At 41.4% G+C, this 21,704-nt stretch overlaps 1 protein-coding gene across 1 annotated transcript; it reads right to left on the bottom strand.

Moving 5' to 3' along the window:
• Nucleotides 1-8,096: 8,096 nt before the first annotated feature.
• BCL2L14 (BCL2 like 14) lies at nucleotides 8,097-19,847 on the bottom strand. The gene is made up of 6 exons (XM_010716098.4): nucleotides 19,493-19,847; nucleotides 13,946-14,386; nucleotides 12,299-12,463; nucleotides 11,322-11,389; nucleotides 10,127-10,399; nucleotides 8,097-9,450 (listed from the first exon to the last, which is right to left on the bottom strand). Exons 2-6 carry the CDS (start codon nucleotides 14,376-14,378, stop codon nucleotides 9,409-9,411), a joined length of 981 nt encoding a protein of 326 aa, XP_010714400.1. The 5' UTR covers nucleotides 14,379-14,386; nucleotides 19,493-19,847; the 3' UTR covers nucleotides 8,097-9,408.
• Between the last annotated feature and the right edge of the window lie 1,857 nt (nucleotides 19,848-21,704).

The raw sequence follows: 21,704 nt of genomic DNA, 5'->3' as shown, positions 1-21,704 counted from the left end.
TCTGGGACTGGCTGGAGGGCAACAGGTGATGAGATCATGCTGGGGAATTTGGGCATGGTGTTAAGAATCAGCTCCAGCAGGCCTGCCATTAGAAGGGCCATTCCTCCAAAAGCCAAATCTTGTTCAGACTCACTGACACTTGCGGAAAGCCTAAAAAATTTCACATGAGTTGTGTGTATATACTGCCTGCTTCCTATGCTTCACTTCCCCTGGTTCTTATTATATGGAGTACCTAATGAAAGCCAGATCTATGCCTCCTAGGGCATTTAATGTGCTTTTGTGGCTTTGACTTTAACCGAGGCAGCCGCTGTCCCTTCCGTGAAATCCCAATGGGCTGCTTTGGGAACAGGCACCGTGTTATTGACATGCTTACTTGGCTTCAAGTGGGAAGTGAGCAGCAGGTGAACCCTTGAGATAAAGATCTAGATCATGTGCAAATACACCCAGCACTGAAAAGCTCAGGAAGAAAGGAGCAGAAAGCATGTCCTACAGTGGGCACGAGGTAAGTGTGTAAATTATTTTTTAATTAAAATTTCTCATGAAGCAATAGATTCTTGAAGGGAAATTCTGTTGTATTTTTCCTAACTACGTTTTCCCAAACATTCTCTGTTTGCTAGAAACAAAGTCTCTGTAGCAAACAGGACTTTCTCTCCGCACAGTGAGAGTGTGAACAGGAGGGAAAGACAGGCTTTTTTGTGCTGCTTCAAGACACTTAGCTTCTTTTACCATGTGGATGTTTTCTCTCTTCTCATGTGATGTTTGAATCATCTTCAAGCTTTACGTGGCTCCAAAAACTCAGAACCAAGAAGACACAGATGAGATGTGATCCTCATGTCCTCATTGTTTGTTTCCTTCACTTGATTTTATAGTAGTAATAAAACCCATCTCTTCCCTCAACTGTAAAAAACAACTGGCAAAGCACCTGTAAGACTAACAGTGCTTAGCAATTCAGATTTGTAACTTACCACAGGCTCTCTGTCTCTAACATTTGTTTTCAATTACCTGGCATTTGTCTTGCTGGTGTGCACCATTAGATGCTGGTGCTGTAACCAGGTATGGAGGGACTGGGTCTCCTGACTGCAGCATGCAGTCTTGGAGCAATGAGAAAGAAAATTGCAGAGATAGATTTTGTTGTTTTGTCCTTGGATTGTATTGTTTTGTTTGTTTTGCATGATGTTTTTCCTTATTACATAGCTGCATGAGATCACTTCATACTTGAAATGATTCCTGGACTGTTTTATTCTGATGTTATTTTGTGAAATGTAAGAGTTTGGAGAAAAATAAAAAAGTGACACTAGTAAGGGTTGTATTAAATATGAAGATCCCAGCCTTCTGCCTAAAGGTGCTTCATAAGTCTGAAAGTCCTCAGGGAGAACTGAATGCCACATGCAAAGAGTAAGGATCTACCTCTCACTCTCTGTGTTACTGCTGCATTACAACTGCCATATCACTTCTAGTGATATCTAGTGATTTCTACAACTTTTTCTTCCAAACAGAATAAATTCAGCGATCTGATACATCTTTTATGTCTTTGTATTTTTATATGAACTTGGAAGTGCTTGATGCTTCTATTCATAATTGCAACTGCCTCTACTATTTTTGTAGGGGTTTTCTTGTTTGTTTTTTGTTGTTTTTTTTTTCTTCACGAAAAAAAACCCGCACATAGTGGATATTTGGTTTTCTGTATGGTTATATTTCTATATGCACATAAAGTTGCTGAAGGACAAAGCATTTTTTTCTTCTTTGGGAACAACTACAGCCAAATGTTCAGTGTTGTAGTAGCTTGGGCTGCTAGAAAGGGAGACCCTGAGGCCAGAAGATAATTAGCTGACTTGTTCTTGAGGTAAGAGGCTTAATAAAGTCTGTATCAAGTCTTCCAAAAGGAATGGCAGGCTGATGTGCATACTGTGAACAGCACATTTGTTGACATAGTTGTTTTCAGCTTGGAGTATCTGAAGATAAAACAAAATGACACTTCCCTACCTTTCTCTTTTGGAAACCATTAGTAGTAGTGGGGGAAACAGGATATTTAATGATAGTAATTACTTTGTTTTTCACATTTCCCTGTTCCTTATTCCCATATGGGAGACCATGGACCCTGATCTACATGTCCACATGGATGTATCTTCACATGTCTACTGCTGCATCCGAGAGAAAGCAGTCTTCACCCAGAATTACCAGTAACTTGCTTTTCACTGGGTACAAAAACATTGCTCAGGGTGAGATGCTGAGCATCACTGATCTCAAGAGTAAATGAAGAGGATAAGCACTTGCTTGGAAACATTTGAAAGAGAACAAAGAGTAGATGGACATTCTAGCCCTCCCCCATCCAAATATAATACAGTTTGTGAATCCTAAAACCTTTTTCAAAAGCAAAGAGTAAATAACCAACTTAGTCTTCAAAGTGATTGTGAGTCAGTCGTCTTCAAAGCATTTCCATGGATTTCTTGAAGTTTCTTTCCAGAGTTTATTCCAAACGTTTTTGTGGGAACAATAAATTCTTCCTGTGTCACATTTAATTTTGGTCCATCAGACTGGTTCTCATTTTGGTTTTTCTTCTGGCACTAAAGGCTAATTTGCCTCATTTAACTGAACGCAGAAATTGCATCCAACATGACAGCCACTACCCACTTAATAATGGGATATTGTCTTTCCCAACTCGCACTCCCTTTAATTAAAAGCAGAGGGCTGACCCCAATACTGAACTCTGCACTATCACTCACTAATACTTTTACACATCGCTTCCCACTAAGGCTCAGCAGAGCACATGTGAGGCCTTGGATGATCAACTCTGTTTGATTGCTTGAGGTTGCAGCAAGAGCTGGTATCACCTCATCTGCTGCAGCAGCCTGGCCAGTGACAAGGGGACAGATGCTGGTGATAACTCTGCAGGCTCAGAACTGGAGCAGATTTGGTCTGGGAAACATGTCCATCAGTGCTCACATTTCATGATGGTTGGAATCAGGTGTTGAAACTTTTAGTCTTTCATGGTCGTTGTTTTTTAACTCTTGTCTTTTTGTGACTAAATCTGGGATGCTGACATGAATGGTTGTCCTGCTCAGGATCTCTCTTGGTCAGCAAGCTTCATGAGCTTATGAGCTGGTAGAGCACAGCAACAGCCACCCAGGACAAATTCTGTCCCAGATTTCCATAATAAATGCCTCAAAACTGAAGGGGTTAATCTTTCAGGGTTCTTCTGGGGGAGGTAGAGGAGCTAACTCAGGGCTTTGTTATCTGGGATTAGCAACAAAAAGCACAGAATTTGGCTGTTGTTAATGGCCTCCTTCATCTTTGTCAGAGGAGGTCTATCACAAGGCCACCCTCACTTTTTCTCCAATGCATAAAATGATGATAATGCCTGAAGTAATTCTTGCATCCCATAAGCAACACAAAATATTTCTGATGGTTAGTGCTAGAGAGCAGTTCTTGCTTCATTTTCCTCCTACCATAACTTCTTAGTCACTTGCTTACAAGCACAGCTGCACTGTGACGCTTCTCATTACCATATCTTTCCTGTATCCTTCTACGGTCCAGCCCCTGCCTCCAGTCTAGAGGCTTGACCTACCAGGAAGTTCTAATTTCAGGACAAGCACCCAACTAAATACTTAGTCACACCTGGCACCACCGAAGACTTTCTTTCGGCCTTGCATGAAAATTCTCACGCTTATTTACCTTTCTGCCACTATATACAGAGCGCTTAGTCTGAGTGGCTGAAAACCTTTTGGTATGTCTCTTCTCTTGCCTGTTTAGAAAACAGGACCAACCTCGCAGATCATAGAATTAGAGAATCGTTAAGGTTGGAAAAGACCTCTAAGATCATCCAAGCCCAATTGTCAACACATCAGCACCATGCACACTAAACTATGTCCCTAAGTGATACATACGTCCTATGAGGAGCAACTGAGTGAACTGGGCTTAGTCTGGTGTAAAAGGAGACTGAGGGGAGACCTCACTGCTCTCTTCAAATACCAGAAAGGTGATTGCAGCGAGAGTGGGGTTGGTCTCTTTTCAGTGATGACAGGTGACAGGATGAGGGGAAATGGCCTCAAGTTGTGCCAGGGGAGGTTTAGGTTAGATATCAGGAAAAACTTCTTTACATAAAAGGTTGCTAAGCACTGGAATAGGCTCCCCAGGAAGGTGGTTGAGTCACCATCCCTGAATGTGTTTAAAAACGGTTTGGATGTGTTGCTCAAGGACATGATTTAGTGGTGCATTGTTAGAGTTAGGATAGTATGGTTAGGTTGTGGCTGGATTTGATGATTTTGAAAGTCTTTTCCAACCTGAGAAATTCTGTGATTCTATGATTTACGCATTTCTTGAACACCTCCAGGGATGGTGACTCCATCACTTCCTTGGGCATCCCATTCCAATATCTCACCACTCTTTCTGAGAAGAAATTTTTTCCTAACACTGTTGTGCCAGACGAGGTTCCTAGCATGAACCTCCCCTGGCATAACTTTGGGCATTACCTCTTGTCCTATCACTGTTACCTGGGAAAAGAGGCTGATATCCACCCAACCACAACCTCCTTTCATGTAGCTATAGAGAGCTATAAGGTCTCTCCTGAGCCTCCTCATCTCCAGATTAAACAATACTATTTCCCTCAGCCTCTCCTTGGAAGACTTATATTCCAGACTCCTCACCAGCTTCATCACCCTTCTCTGGACAAACTCCAGGGCCTCAATGCCTTTCTCGTAGTGAGGGGCTCAAAGCTGAACACAGTATTTAAGTTGTGGCCCCAAGAGGGCTGAGTACAGAGGGAAAATAGCCTCCCTGCTCCTGCTGGCAACACTATTTTTCATACAAGTCAGGATGCCATTGGTATTCTTGGCCACCGGGGCTCATGTTCAGACAGCTGCCAGCTAAGACAGGGAGCTTATAAGTATGAAGGAAATCAACTTTTTCTGAAGCTAACAATTGGCCTTAGCCCACTAGATCCCTCTGAAGGGCCTTCCTACACCTCTCAAGCAGATCGACACTTCCTCCCAGCTTGGTGTCATCTGAGCGTGGGTGCACTCAATTCCCTTGTCCAGCTTATCAATAAAGATAACAACAGAACAGGCTTCAGTATTGACCCCTCAGGAGCACCACTCCATTTCAGGTTTTGCAGCAGGGAGAGTATAAAGGACAAAAAAACACATTTCACACCCACAGTGGTCAGATTTGCTAACTGTCATGCAAGCAAATGCGGGTTCAGATAGCTAGTACAGAGTGTAATTCAATTTTTCCACTGCAGTGCTATGTATAATGTGTATTTAAAGTAGAAACTGCGGGGGCAGACAGAAATCTACATTTATAATGGTTAGCTTCTAGAAACCTAGATTCAATCTCTCTCCAGCATGTCCCAGTGATGAACTGGGCTGGATTTGCATTAGCATGTTGGCTTTGCCTGGGAAGCATCTCTGCCTCCTGCTAGAACAGAGATAAGAGCCAGGTTTTGCATGCTTCTACCAAGGGTGACCTTGGGATAGGAAGATGAAAAGAAGGCTATCTTGAAAGTCAACATAGAGATCATATCAGCCAGAAATTATGCTGACTCCAGCAAGAAATCTTTTTGCAACTCATCATTTCCATCACCCTAGACAGGAAAATGCATTGTTTGTGCATCTGCCCAGCAAAAAAAGCTTTTTGCTTTGGCTGAAGCAGAAATGCAGTGGAGCAAGTCATGGGACACGGGAGAAAAGTTCTGTTGGTTAATGAGGATGAGCTGCAGTAGTTCCAACCCAAGGACATATTCTAATCCACCCCACAACCTGCTGCTCTAGGTATTCTGCAACTTCTCCACAATTTCTGTGTCTCTTTTGGAGTTTATACCACACTTGAGAAGCACATAACAGACAATGAACAAGCAAGGCTTTAATGTTTTCTGCTCAGTTCTCACCTTTCATTCACACTTCAGTGCCCCAGCTGTGAACTTCTCACCCTGAACTTCTTTCAGGTTTTCAGACTTTGCAGCAGACGAATCTTAGACCGTAAATCTACATTTCAGACAGTGATATCTCTTGGGCTATTCCCCTCATTATTCCACTGCAATTCACTTTCTGTCAACCTGCTGACTACTGAATTGCATGTGTTCACTTTTCTCCTGTGGGAAGGAGAAAAAGGAGACAGTTCTGAAAGGATGGAGGCCATGTGATACAGCAAGAAGAATTAATACTTCACCAGCCTGTTCCACAGGAAAACTGCAGCTCTACCAGCGAGAGAGCCGAAAGAAAACCCTCCTCTGATGGCTAGAGCAAAGGTAAGCAAAGGAGGAATGGAATGTTTGGTTTGGGGCAAGGACTCCAGACTATATTCTGTCATTTCTACTTCCTGCTTCTTACTCGCTGGACTAAATGTGCTGCAGCCATGAGACTGGGCACAGCCCATTTGTGCAATGTCTACACACATGGGCAGTGGGATCCTCTTTTCTGATGCTTTAACATCAGGAACAGCACTGGGGGCAGATTCCACTTACAGTAAGAGCTCTGGCTCGTGGAGGGTGAGTTAGGTTGGAACAGCAGCTCCTGGGTTGCCCCAGGGGACCGGCTCAACTTTATACAGCCTAGAAGGCAACTGCAGGATGAGATAAATTGTGGCACTGCCTACAGAGGGCTACACTCTGTTTTTGAAACTTCAGTGCTCAGTAAAATAAGCTCATTTTAAAACTGAGTTAGCTGATAGAACAAACAGCTTAGATATGTAGTAATATATGTATGTGTATATATATATATTGCAGGGGGGTTGGAACTTGATGATCTTAAAGACCCTCTCCAACCCAAGCTATTCTATGATTCTTTAATAGAAGTCCCAAACAACAATCTGTTTTAACAGTAGACCACTCTATCTTCAAAGTAACACCCCAGACTGTCACCACAGGGTCCTACAGCAATACAGGGAGAAGTATTTCTTGTGAGACATTGAAGTAAAATGAAGGCATAGACAGGCACTGTCCTTCACAATATTCCCTCTACTCCCATACACATCCCAGACTCACACATTTGTCTGCCACTGGCTTAGTCATCACAGATTAAAAAAAGAAAACAAGGCAAGACTGGTTGAGCCAGTAGTAGAATTTTGCTAATTAATAGCAGCCAGGAGCAGGGACAACAACTTGCTGCTCAGCCTTGCTGACTGCTCACACAATAAACCAAAACCATCATTCCAGCAAGAAGGTTACCACAGATCTCTGCCATAAAAGGAGTAGGTTGCTCTTAAAATCTAACTGACGTGGATGATAAATGTAGGACTGTCTAAATAAGAAACAGCTCACTTGGCTGATTATCTATGCTGGCCCCTACTGCTGCTGAAGGAGTCCCTCTGAACTACCCAGAGCAAAATAAAAACCAGCTGAGCATCTTTTCTTAGATGGCTAGTATTCGCATTCACATCCAAAATTGTCTATCTTGCTGTCTTGCTATCTTAGCTTCATTCTTGGCATGAAACTGGCCCTGAGGTACCAGATTGGGAAGGAGAGGCAAGCGTGGGTTCAGAGCTCTTAAACCTTCAGCTTAAAAATCACACTCACAAATGCAAAATTTTCACCTTCCTAAACAGCAGACTGTTCTTCAAGACAAAAAAATAAATAGAGACTTCCCCAGGCTAGCACTCAACAAATGGCAAACTGGTACGTGCCAGAAGACCAAGTCTGGTCTGCCTGTAATTTCAAGTGGAATCACATCTAGTTCTTCAGTGCCAACATCTGGTTAACAAGCTTGGTTTTGCAGCCAATCAAATTTATAATAAATAAAACAGCAGCCTCTAGTGTGAGGAAGAGCATAACACCATACAACACTTTTCATTGGAAAAAGGCGTCAGACAAAGGCAAGGATGTTTTTCTCCTTAGAAAAATAACATATTGAGCTTCCAGTTAAATGCTTGTCTCTCTCCCCAAATTACGCTGTCCCCCCCCTCAGCCCCTGCCCTCATTTTGGGATATCTGAAGTGATCAGAAAGACTGAATGTTCTTAACAACTAAGAGAATCCTAGATTTACAATCTAGAGATGTAACAAGTGTTTCCCAAGTCCTTTGAAGTAGGGAAACAAAGCTCACTCCATCATCTGTTCTCTGTCTTGTTTCACACATACATGTCCAAACAGCAGCAGCTTGCTACAAATAAGTTGAAAATTTAAGGTTTATTAGAAAAATACTTCATCTTTTATGGTATTGCACATTTTACACACCCAGTTAAAATGCTTTTTATCACTTTCATTCAAATTCACAATTTGTTAGTAAGTTCCTCATGCAATTTCAGCAGCTAACATACTTGCACAGTCAGAATGAGCACCTGTAATAGAAGAGCATCTTACTGAGGGGCAGAGAGCATTTTCAGGAAAAACAACTCTTTGTACTGGAAAATCACAGGAGCAACACCATGATGGTACAGCTTCAGGAGTTGTTCCAAGTTCCCTCTCCATTCACCAAGGATTTTCAGGGGATGGAAAACCAAAAGTCATGACTAAATGTGTCACAAGTCAAGACTTAAAATAATGAATAGGTTAACTGGAACGCAGCTCTGCTTTAAATGACAAGCTGTTATTCCTTCCTCTGCCACACTTACAGATTCAGGAACTCTAATGAGTTCGTTCATCTTCGATGACTGAAAGTACAGTTCTGTTTACTGAAAAATCCCTGAGATTAAACAGCATCAAGCTTCTTTTCTATAATGAGAAACACACAACAGGATTAAGTTTCAAATTTCTTGGATAAAAAATCTCTCACCATGTTTGTATTTTCCACTTCAGTGGAAAAAATAGCAGTGTAAAAGCCAACATCTATTGCATTATGTTTTGAAGAGGTTTAAAACAAAAGAACTCAAATTAAAACATCTTAAGGTAGATCAAGTCTATTATCTTGGGAGACTGTGGAAGGCACTGGAGCAAATAGCTTCCATAACTTTACTCAGTCCCTGTCAGAATTATAAGATGGCATGAATAATTTGGAGAAACTAACCAGGGAAAGGGAGAGAGAGGCAATACTGACAGTAGTATGTAGGTACACCTACTAACAAGGTACTGTGGGACTGGTAACTGGTGATACCACTATGAACCACACATAACTGGCAGCGCACATCTTGACTGGCTGATGGTTTATTGACTCCAGTGGCTCCTGATTGCTTACCCTTCTTTTCCTCCCATTTGCATTTTAACATCTACCTCTAGGAGTAATCGCAAGCAACTCTACTCAGAAATCTAACTGAAATCACTGTCCATGAGGCTGAGTGCGCCAGGAAAGTTGGAAGTGAGTTCATATCCACTAGAAAGTACATCAATACCTACTTTGAGAAAGGGCTGTTGTACCCATTAGACTTCGAAATGCAACAGTCAGACATTCCACGTGAAAAATAAAAATACATAGCCATTGGCATCAAATTCTGCGTGTTCCTTAACTGTAGGCTCAGGCACCCTGAAGAATGAACTCAGTCACAATTATTCTACTTCTTCTTGATCCAGTGAACTCAAAGCTTTGTCCTATAATAGAGAAAGAAGACTTAAAAATTTTAAAAGCAATGATGACTCTGATCCTAGTTTCAAATCTGCTGGGGTCAATCCAGTAGAATTTCCTGACCTCACATGCTGTCTATTCCAATGGACATATACTTTACAGTGGTTTATGAAGTACAAATCTACTAGGATCTCTTGCCTCTCAACAAGGTAGGTGAACAAGTTACAAAGGGCAGCAGCTCTGCACCACTGCTGGCAAAAAGCACTTTGCACAGTGCTGTTGAAGATAAATAGATGTTCTTGTGTATGGAGAGGCGAACATAAAACATACCATAAGGGCAGACTGTATGAAGTGATGAACTGCTATGCTGCTCCCAGAACTTTAGGGAGACTTTAGGGAGAAGGTTAAAATTACGTCAAGCATGTGGTGAAGTTTCCTGGTGTCTTTCCTAGTCTTCAGGTTTTTGTGGTGGAGAGTGTCTGTCCTGAGCAGCTCCCCGTGAATGTCTCCTATTAATTTTTGAATCTATGTGAATAAACAGCTTGCAGCATAGAAGATGTATTGTAGCAAGCAAATTCACAGCTTAAGTACACACTGTGTTCAAGAATAACTTTTAGGTTTGATTTGCATCTGGCCCATGCTAGTTCTGTGAAAGTATGTACTTCTAGATTATGTATGAGCCAAGGAAGGCAAAACTCTTACCCAGCCCCCACGATCACGAATCCAGGGACTGAAGTGCTCTTGAAGGTATTTTAATCCAAAGCCCATGACCAGGTTCATAGGATGATTGTCCACAGCAGTAAGTCTGGTGGCAACTTCCAGTGCAAAGGCAACTTTGGTGCATTGTAACTGGTCTTCTGTCTCGTTTATGGAATCTGCTGAGACATTCTCCAGGAATAAATCGGTGAGTCTCTCGAAGAAGGTATAGGACAGCATATCTTCAAAACGCTGATAGAAACTCCTGTCCTTTTTGAACTGAAAAATAAGAATAAAGGTTGAGCCACTTCTGCTGTAATTGCTTTATCTTTCCTACTTGGAAAGGAGAGCATCTCTAGATATACATGCAATACAAGCTAGTTGTGGTGTTGAATGCAGGAGATGATACACAAACCTTGCATCTCACTGCAGAGCTATTCCTTCAGGGTTTGGAAATGTCTCTACATTCTTGTCTCAAAAAAAAAAAAAAAAAAATCTTTAGTTTTTTTGGGATTTGGGTGAGAGAAGCAGAGAGAGAGAAAGCAAAATATGTGTGACATTGGTATGTCACTTCACCTGTAGCTGAAGGCATATGGAAGTACAGGGGCAGTGTGAGGATGACATTGAAAGCAATGTGAGGAGAAATGCTAGCAGCACCTGCTGTACTAAGTCCCATTTGCAGTTAAAGAAGGGTATTTAGAAGACAAATACCTGTATTTTTTACAGAGAAAATACTCCTACTAATGAATATATGCAAGACTTCTTGTATAGATTCTGAGCAGAACTTTCAAAATGCACTCAGAAGTCTTATTTCCCTTTCTCTATAGCAATTCCCAAAACTGTAGGTTTTCTTTTCCTCCACTGAGAACTACATGTACGTCAAATTTAATGCAAGCACAAGAGGTTCTCAGAGTCAGTCAAGTGCTCAAAGTCTTGCAAAACTCAATGGGATTGAGGCAGGTGAACCTTCAAAGTGTACATCTTTTTGTTGTCTTCCTCCTACACTTCAACAGAGGTCTATGCAGGTCTTCTGGTCTGAAGATTAAGATTTCAGAATGAATGGTGGTGGATTCAGAAAGCCTCAAATGGTGCAAAGAGAGGTTCAGGATAGAGAGAGAGAGGAGGGCTACGAAACATTCACTCCTGGCAAATCTCTCTCTCCACTCTAGCCTGTGTAGCTCCTGAAAGCAGAAGGACTTACCCTTTCTTCCAGCTGATCCCCTGATTTTCTTAACAGTGCAACTATTGTTTGTATTGTCTTTTCTTCATCTGTTAAAGAAAAGAGATCGACATAAATATTGCTGCCTTCCAGTAGGATCCAGAGATCAAACCATGGCAAAGTCTTTATGTTACTTAATCATGAAGAGATGATGTTTTGTGGCAAATTCACAGAGTTGTGTATCCAGGATGTATAATCTCAAAGTTCTAGTCTGCATGGAACAGGCAATACTTTTTCTCTGCATTATGTTTTGCTCCATTTAAGAACCTTGGAAGGAGCCTTAGTATCCTGCTGCCAGCCCTGTAAGCTTTGAGATACGGCTGATAAGAGAACAAAGCAGCAGCTAGCAAAAGCTGAAGAATATGGACTTGAAATTAGGGGAGATTCCTCTCCTGATTGCCAATTGCACTTTCTGCAACTCATTAAAACAAACGCTGGGTTTAACAAATTACAGAAAATGTAAGCATGACAGGCTCCCTCTTGCAACCAGAAATCCTGAGGAAGCTTGCACTAACTGCAAACTTCTGCAGATGCCATGGAAGACAGACAGTTCAAACATTTAACAGATGTTGCTGGTCAATCTTGTTCTCTCACTGAAGAGGGACTGACATCATTGTTCCAGAAGCAGGTCTTTGGCCTAAAAGACCTAGCAAACTGTTTTGTCCCCAGTACTGCCACTCCTAAGCACTGCTCTGACACCCTGTCACTTTGCTGTCATTCTCCTTTTGCATGTCACACCTGCCTCAATTTTTAAGGATGCTTCCTTTAACTGCAGTAGCAAGTAGCAAAGGATATCCCTGAAATATGGGGAACAGGGCAGGAACCAGCAGAGTAAACTTCCCCCTTCACAGCATCTTACCACAGAACTTCGGAGTGCTTCACCATTCCTGGAGAAAGTGCCTTGCTCTGCAACACCAACCTGATCTATTGCCTCTGAGAATGAAATTCTTCCCCCTTACCATTTCCTTCACCATCATATTCGTCAGTACTATCTCCACTATCTCGTTCCAGAGCCTGGGTATGCACCAATATCTTGAATGTCACATTTGAAGGAGATGACTGAGGCCTGGTAGTCACAAGCTTGGAGAGTTTGTCTACAATATGGTTGACATCTGCTTTTTCACCTGGTTGGGAAGAAGGATGGGAAATAAAGAAGGTAAGTAATCTTGGCCAGAAATATTTCAGAGATTTACTTATTCATATGTTTGCTGAGGTGGAATAATAAGAGATACAGCTTCTACTACTGGGAAGTAAATGGGGAACAGGGTGAGGTGCCACTGAGGTCTTGCTGATACCTGCAGAGACCATGGTCATGAGTTGGGAGGACCATCAAAATTCCTGAGAGCTTTCCTTAGCAATGTAAAATGAAATGGAAACTAAAATTGACACAGCTGATTGTGATATCTGGATCCAGATGATGGAAGGTTATGGCCAGCAAAACGTATTGGGATGACACAATGACTCTTTATTGGAAGATGCTGTGGAGTTTGGCAGCAGGGAGAATAATGATCCTTTGGTGGGCAGGATCTGGTCCAAGTCAGTTAAACTGATTGAGAATGAAGTGTTAGGCTAGAGGAGTCAGTGGGTGATGAATTTTAGGAATATTTTTTCATGCAGTGAAGTAAGAGAGAAACTGCTGTGATACCAAGGGTCAGTGAGCCATCAGGATCACACTGGGACCAGTCAGACAAACACCTGTATAAAATATGGCAATATATCATATGCTGTATTTGGTGATTTAATGCAGATACTTCAGCATCCTCTCTCAATCTTTCATGAAAAGTTAAGGTACAGGTCACTTTCCAGAGCAAAAAAAAAAAAAAAAATTGCCTACAGTGCAGCAGCTTACATAGGGCCAGAGTACAAGATATGCATGTGAACTGATCACGAATGTTGAATGCATAACTACCACCACTAACTCTCCTTCTAGTATATGGAAGGGCAGATCCAGACCTGATATGGAAAATGCCCTCCTCAAAATCCTGTAACCTCCCCAACTCAGTGTCAGACAAGGAATTATTTTTAAACCCATCTCAGTCAGGATCTGTACTTGAGAAGAGTCTTGTGGCAGTGATAACAACAAGTAAATAAGGTTTATATAACTGTGGAAGACTTTGATGTTTCCGATACACAGTGGGATTACAAGAGGCAGCCCAGACACATGAACTGCTCCCTAATTGAGGCTGGCTGCTTCTGATTGCTTGGCACCAGAGCTACAAGGAAAGCCTAGCACTTCAATCTCTGTCATGGAACATATATTCCATGGTAAAACTCTTTGAAAAGGCCTTCCAACAATCTCTCTTCCTTGATTTTAGCATGGAGATTTGCAGTCTGTCCAGTGCTTCACATTTTCACAGGTATGAAAATAAAAATACAATGCTCATAAAAAGCAACCTGGACAATTGCATAATATTTATCTTCATGTGATGAAAAACCAAAAAAGCTGGTCACAAGCATGAATCTCATGTGAAAGCTAGTGATGATCTATCCAGCAATCTGATTTCCTAAATGGAAAGCAACAGCACATGATGAGCAATTCATAAATCATTTAAGGTATTTAGCGAGTAAATGAAGGACAGACAGCAAAGGAAAAAACTAAGACATACTTTGCTCATGAAAACTCCTTTTTTGTTGGCTCCCAGTGCAGGTATCAGAAGTGGAGAAATCTTCCATTTGACTATTAGGTGCACATGTTTTTGTGGGACTTTGCTGCTCTGCTCTGCTGCAGAAAAAGGGCAGACAATATCTTGACAAGAATTTTTGTTTGGGTTTCTTTTTGCTTTTCTGTTTCTTTGCACCATGCTGCAATTCTGATGCTTGGTTTGGCCCACTTTTATCCCTTTGATGTTGGATCTCCTCTTCACTCCTGATTAAGGATGATGTTTTCAGCACATTTGCCTCATTTTTCAGAAGTTTCTTATATCTGCTGGCTGGCAGCCTCCGTTGGGCATAGGCCATGAGGATCCTGTATTCTATAGTGTCTTGCTCTTTGTCTTCCAGCAATATTTCTTCCATACTGACATCATTTGGTGAAGACATCTCAGTTCCTGCAAGAACATACTCTTAGTGTTAATGGCTTAGGGAACAGCCTGTCTTAAAAACCCCAGTGATAGAAATACTGCATTACCTGGAAATCATAGAATCACTGTTTTCTAGAAGAGAATTTGGTTACTAAGCTATACCTCAAATGGTTATCAAAGCTATAAAATAAAAGTAACGAGATACAGTACTCACTTTCAATTGCATTGTGTTCATGAGTAATTTTTTCTTCCAGTATTTATTCAGCCCAAGTAATATTTGCCCAACACCATTTTCCCTCACTGAAAGGCAGCTTACGATAAAAAATATTTGCCCCAAACCCTTGGGGTACTCATACTTCAAAGAAAAGAAGCAGCTCATTTTACCACACAGGTAAAAGGACTGAATCCTAACAGCAGTGATTTCTTCTGGAGAAGCAGAAGCACATAGTAGGAAGGATTAAGAAATTCAAGGAGTATTCAATAGTTGGGGTGCAGCACAGGAAAATAGTATAGTATCTGTATATAATAGTATCATAATAGTGTCTGATTTTCAAGTTGGAAAGAAAAATGATCATCAAAGCACTGCAAAGGAAAGACCTGTGCTGTGCTCAGATCATGCCACAAGGCAAGCATCTAACTAAATATAAGTTCTGCTGTCAGAGGAAGCTTTGGCAAATTTGGGTCCTGATTGATTTAGGTGGAAAACAGTCAAAAACTGGCCCAAACATTAGGAAAAACTATTATGATATATTTCATATTCTCAGCTGTTCTTTCACTACAGGGGACCCGAGTCAACAATCTTACATGCTTGACTGTGTGCAATGTCTAGGGTGGTGGCACCTTTTATTGTAACTTGCACTTGTCTAAACAAATATAACAATCACAAAGCATGCATATGTGTTTTTCCATCTTGCTGTATGCTTTGACACTGTAACTTAACAAGCCACTGTCCTGCTCAGTGCAAAACATTATTTCATGTTTTCTTTGCACTGGACTCCTTTGCCACCCAGGCTCTGAAGCCATAGCATCAAGAGGAAGAACAAGGACTGTTCAGCTGTGATGCAGCCACCCCTCCAGCCACCCCAGTCACATGAAACTGCACTCTTCCTGTAACCGGGGCTTCTGTTGCCTACAAGCCAAAATAGGAAGCTTTGTTCCCACTGCCTTCTCCTGAAGAAGTACCAAATTCATACATATTATGCCCTCAGGTGAAGAGGAACAAATGTAACCTATTTTCTTCCAGCCTGGAATATCATTCAGCTATTTGCAACTTTGAATAAAACACTCTCGCTGATACACAACCAAATGGATGCTCAGATCCTAAGTGTGGAGTCACTGAAGTGACTGATTAGTAAAAAAAAAAAAAGATTTCCTTGCCCCAGAAAATGATAGAAAGAAATAAATCTCAGTTGATTGATTGCCTTATTTTAAATACTACTTTTAATGTAAGATTCATTTTGGTTGAGTTTCAAAATTTTAACTTTGTAAGTAACTTTAATAAAATCATTTATGTCAGTATGTGCCATTCTACCTATATCTGCAGAAAGCAGCTGATGTAACAAAACTTGGACATGCCACGTACTTCCACCATGCTAAACTGTTTTGTTGTTGTTAATGAGAGAAAAGAGAGAGAAAAAAAAAGTAAGATTAAAAAAAGTCTTTCTTAACAAATGTATGAGCACCAGAGATTATTAGCACCAACTCTAAGCCCCTGGCTTACATGTGCTCTTAGTTCAGCACTGTCCTTATCAGGAAATGGGAAGGGGATGAGGAAAGGGAAGGGAAAGGAGAAAGAGCCAAGGAGGAATCCTGGAAATATCACAATGTAGGTTTGATGTGTCTGTTCCTCTTTGCACTAAATGCAAAAAACAAAACAAAACAAACAAACAAACAAACAAAAAACAACACTGATGCTAAATGCATCAGTGCACTCACAATCTGCATCATGTTTTAGAGGCTATTATTCTCTCAAGAGAAAGGTCTGTATCCAGATGCTGTGCTGAGATGTTGCTAGTTTCCATGGTCACTTTAGAACAAAGCATCAAAGAAATGAGAATGGAAACAGTGTGACAGGTGTTGGGAGAGAGAAAGGGGGGGAAAAATTCCAACACATCCATTAGTTGAGAAAGATGATTTGTTTATCTTCCAGGGAACTTCTGTATTAATTCACTCCACAGATGAGCCAAAATGTGGTTTCTCAGCTGTGTTCAAGTGAAGCTTCTGACTCACCACTGTCCCAAGCCTCCAACAACCTGTCTCCAACACATAGCAACGCTCTGAAATTTTCCCTGACTACACATCTGATTGAGAACAGGTGACATAGGTGACAGACAGCTCTCTGTTGCCTATTAGAGTATCCAGTCCTGGCCTGGTGGGGGCCCATCCTGCTTGAAAACTCTTGCTCACAAATTCATTCCAAAAGCAGTCCTTGTTTGCTGAGCACAGGAGGATGGGGGAGAAGGTGACAGTGGCCACTCTCTTGCAAGTTGCTGCCTCCAGATATTCAAGGAGTCAGCAAGAGCTTGATGCAAAGGAAACTAAAAGCAAACTGTTACAGGAAACAAACTCAGTGGAGAAAAGGAAGTAGGAGCTTGAAATACAGGAAAAACAGGGAGAACTGAAATGCTGCAAGACTGAAACAGGCTACTTCTTCATTGTGTGCCAGGAGGGGGTTACTGGTGAACATAGCAGAGATCAGACACCTAAGGTCAAACACTAACGATACTTAAAACAGAACAGTCTTCCTCATCTCTATTGGATATAAAATAAAACTAAAAATAAATAGTAATATAAATATTATATAAGCTATAAACAAATTATTTTAAAAATAGAAGTTTCATTCCCAAACATCAAAAAGAATGATCTGTAATAGCATAAAATAATCACCACAGTTGTATAACCTAGAATATCACTTGAACAGTATGTGTTAAGAACTGCCCTACCCAAACCAATCCTGAAAGTGGCTGTACAGATAAAAATCAAATAAGGGTTCAAAGGTTGGTGTCCTAAGCAAAGCTAAATGCAGGAGGAATAGTGTAATTACAGCTTCCTGGTACATAACAGCAAAGGAGCACCTGCATCTTCAGATGCAGCTGTATAGCTAAACCTGCTCCTTGCTCCTTACTCCTTCCCAGGGAGCCCCTGAGAAGTGAAACAAATCATTCTGATAAGAATGTAGAATAGGAGCTTCCATACTGAGACACTGTTTTGTATCCAACTAGATCAGAAGAGCCTAAAAAGAGAACAAAGTGTACTCTGTAGATTACGTATTCTATCACTCACAGAGAGCAAGAAAAAGATATCACCATGTGCTGTTTGGTTTGGACAGAACAAGTAGTATACTTGTTTTTCAGCTCATTTTAAAGTGTGAAACCTTAATTGTTGGCTTGTATTTCTCTTTAGAATTACTTCTTCATATGATAACCATATTTCCCTAGTACCCCATCTAATACGGACTGGGGACAGGACAAGTTTTTTGCAGAAAGAGCACTCAATTTGCATGAACCCTCCCAGAAATAAGTTTCTACTCAAAAAGACTTTAATGCAATCATTGATCTTTTTTGGCAAGTGCTTGGAAGTCCAGCTGAAAACAGAATCTGCATATTATTTCCTAGAATGATTAAAAGAAAGTTGAAGGATCAGATGATGGAGGGTAACAGCGCAGTCTCATTCTGTCTACTTAAAAATACTCTGGTCTAAATTATTTATCTTCTGGAGCTTGCAGACCTCAGAGGAAGTAGCACTATCCCCTTCTGCTTCAGTATATTGTGAAGATTCAAAAGTAGGTGAAATGACTTTTGATTTGGAGGATGCCCACTTCTAGACTCGTGTTTGGCAAAACTTTGTGAAGTCATATCTTGGCTATGCCATTTCTTGACTTCTTTTACATTGTTTTTAGAAAATATCCACAGGTATAAAACCCGAACTACCACAGCAGCTAACTGTAAAGTCCCCCGGTCTTGTGGTCAACAGACAGTCCACCTGAGTCCAAACTTGTGGCTGCCCCATTCATGCTTCCTGAGCTCCTTCTCTCCTCCTGACTTTACTACCTTGCCTCCTGCGCTTCTTTCTCCAACACCAACAGAGCAGAGCATCTGCAGACATGATCACCCAATCTGTCCTCTGTGGGAGGGTTCCTCTCACTGCATCGTGGGGATTTTTCTACAAATGGCTGAGGAACCTTGAACTAGCAGAGGCAAAACACTATCAGTGCTGGCCCTGATGTTTGGTTTGGTTCTTATAGAGAAGATCAGAACTGTCACAAGTCTCCATAGGCCACACATATGTGAGTAGTACACTTCTCTGAAAGCAGTATTTCATGCCTATTGACTCAGGCATTCCCATAAAACCCTAATTGGTTTGTTGTTTTCTGAGCAGGAGAGTCTATGCTGTTTTAAACTGTACAAATGCTGTGGAAAGCTATATTACACTTGAGGCCACATCCCTTCTCAAGTACTGCAGTGCAGTTTCCTCCAGAATGGAAAGCAATGAGATGCAATTTGAAAGATTATGTGCTCCTTATTAAATCTTAACTGAATAGGAACCACATAGTTAGTAAACAGTTACAACAGCATGCCAGGATAAACATCCCCAGTGGCAACAGATTTTTCATAAAGACGGTTGTGCAAGAGATACAATGCACGCTATACAGAAAGGTCTATGCTGATACACATCTTTCAGAGGAGAAGTGATATACTGGTCTGTGCCAGCCCAGAGGTTTTTCTCTTATACAAAGACACAAGGCTGCCCCACGCTCAGACTTGAGAAGAGAATCCATACACCATCTGACTACATAAATTCACTGACGTACTCCTGAGTTTTAAATCCAGTTTTTCACAGCTAAATGTGGTGCACTTGGAAGAAGAGAACTTTGCTATACTTGGTTATGTATGTCAGGCACACCATCAAACACAGCAAGGCTTGTGCAGCAGTTCCAAAAATCCTAGGACAGTTCCCTCCTTTGCTTTTTGACATCTTAGCTAAGCCTGAAGGACATTGCTTTGAATTAACCATGATAAATGTGGCAATTTAATCCATACACAAGTAAGATTCAGTGAACTTCATTCTGGATTATGGACTATCAAGCATTGTAAGTAAGAAACAAGGTTCAGAGAGGAAAAGGGTATTTATTACCTTCTGGATCTACTGCACCAGCAACACCGTGTGCCTGATGACCTAAGTTCTTTCTCCTTTTCTTCCAGTGACTACACTTCTTGCTTTGGTAGAACCAGCCTTTTAAGCACAGGAGTTACCTTCACAAAAAAAAAAAGAAAAAAAGAAAAAAAGAAAAAAAGAAAAAAAGAAAAAAAGAAAAGAAAAAAAGAAAAAAAGAAAAAAAGGAAAAAAAGAAAAAGAAAAAGGAAAAAAAAGAACAGAAAAAAGAATTTAACTTCCTTAACTTCTTCTATTTAACATTTTCAGCCTCTCATGGAAATATGCGCATAAAGCTTCACTACTGCACTTCCTTATGAGAACAATGTTCAAACATCTCACAGCTCATTCGTAGAAAGAAGAAGGGTGGAGCCTTCCCTCAAGCATATGACTGGTGCTAAGCAGCAAGTAAGGCGAGTGGGAAAGTCTACAATTGCTCTGGGCTGCTTGCTAAGTATGTTTTTTTCCTTCAAAAAAAGAATTTTTTTTTTTTTTTTTTTCCCCCACTTCATGGTAAAAGTTAAATGAATTATCATTCTCATACAGATTTGCGTGTGTGTGTGTGTTCTGAAATCAACGGTGCCTTTTCTTCTATAAATAACCATGAAGTATTCTTTTTTTTTTTTTTAACATCATTGAGTTGTATTTTTTTTTTTTCAAAATCTTGTTAAACATTAATCAGATAAAATAGATAAGATTATTGTAACAGTGCCGTGGTTGACTCTCATGAACTTTGCTTTTCACCATATCAGTGGACTTTCATTTTCACAATGATCTTGTAGACGAAGCTGCAAGCTGAGAGGGGCTGGGTATACGCAATTTAGCCTTGTCCTGTCACCCAAGGGGGTGAACTCTTTCATTTCTCAGTACTGCTCAGTGCCAGAACCAAAGGCAAAGGACTCAAAATATCACACTTGGGATCCGGCAACCCCAGAATTGTGTGCAGATTAGGAGAACTCAATGAAAGCAGCCCTACAGAGAAGAACTTGGGAGTTCTGGTGGATGAAAAGCCAGACATGAGCCAGCACTGAGCTCCTGCAGCCTGGAAAGCCGAAAGTATCCTGGGTTGCTTCAAAACAGGGGTGACCAGCAGGGAAAAGGAGTCTGAGGCCTCCAGCACAAGAAGAATGCAGACCTCTTGGAGTGGGTCCAGAGGAGGGGCACAAAGATGATCAGAGAGCCAGAGCATCTCCCTTATGAAGGACATCTGAGTTGGGCTGGATTTCTTCTGGAAAAGAGAAAGCTCCAGGGAGACCTGATGGCAGCCTTCCAGTACTTAAAGGGAGCTTATGAACAGGAGGGAGAATGATGGAGGCTGATAGCAATAGGGCAAGGGGAATGGCTTTAAAGTAAAATGGGGAGATTTAGATACTGGGAGGAAATTCTTCACTCAAACTGTGGCGAAGTGCTGAAACAGGCTGTGCAGAGAAGTTGTGGATGCCTCATCCCTGGAGGTGTTCAAGGCCAGGTTGGATGGGGCCTGAGGCAGCCTGAACTAGTGGATATCAACCCCTCCCAAGAAATGCTGGGCATTTGGAACTAAATGGGTTTTATGGTCCCTTTCAACCAAAGCCATTCTATCATTCTATGAAATTGAAGTACAGGAGGTTCCCTCTGAACACCATGAAGTGCTGCATGGAGTGCTGGTACATATTTCCTGTACAGGCTATGGGTCTCCTCCTTGGAGATCTTCAGAAGCTGCCTGCTCTGGGTGGCCCTACCTGTAAAGAGGTTGGAGCAGACGGATCCAGAGGATCCTGCCAGCCTCAGTCATGCTGTAGTTTTGTGATTTACCTATGGAGGAGAAAGAGTTGGAGCAGACGGATCCAGAGGACCCTGCCAGCCTCAGCCATGCTGTAGTTTTGTGATTTACCTATGGAGGAGAAAGAGCTGTAGCAGTCACAGACTGTCAGGATGCTGATGAGGAAGACTCGCTGCTTGAGGGATGTATTGTAAGGAACACCCCTGTATGCTGGCTTTTTTCCAAAGTGATGAATGTGCTCATTGAAAGAGAAATATAAATGGAGCCAAATTTTGCATTTCTTGGGAATAGTGGCTTGGAGTTCGCTTCGACTTTACTGGCTTATAGAAGCCTTTTGTTCTTGTTCACTGAAGCTTTCCCTTTATTTCCTGCTTTACCAGGGCCAGTTGACCTCAGAGCAGTAACAGCAGATATACAGCCTGTGTGTTATGG

This window comes from Meleagris gallopavo, chromosome 1 (assembly GCF_905368555.1).
Source record: "Meleagris gallopavo chromosome 1, MGAL_WU_HG_1.1, whole genome shotgun sequence".
Classification (NCBI taxonomy): Eukaryota; Metazoa; Chordata; class Aves; order Galliformes; family Phasianidae; genus Meleagris; species Meleagris gallopavo.
This window is presented reverse-complemented; position numbering and strand designations above follow the sequence as displayed.

What these genes read in the sequence shown, in the direction of transcription:
- BCL2L14 (XM_010716098.4), bottom strand. Translation starts at nt 14,378, where the DNA reads ATGTCTTCACCAAATGATGTCAGTATGGAAGAAATATTGCTGGAAGAC. An exon ending in AAGGAGTTTTCATGAGCAAA is followed by an intron (nt 12,464 to 13,945) that starts GTATGTCTTAGT and finishes CTTCCCAACCAG; the next exon opens with GTGAAAAAGCAGATGTCAAC. An exon ending in TTCGTGATCGTGGGGGCTGG is followed by an intron (nt 9,451 to 10,126) that starts GTAAGAGTTTTG and finishes TCTCTATTATAG; the next exon opens with GACAAAGCTTTGAGTTCACT.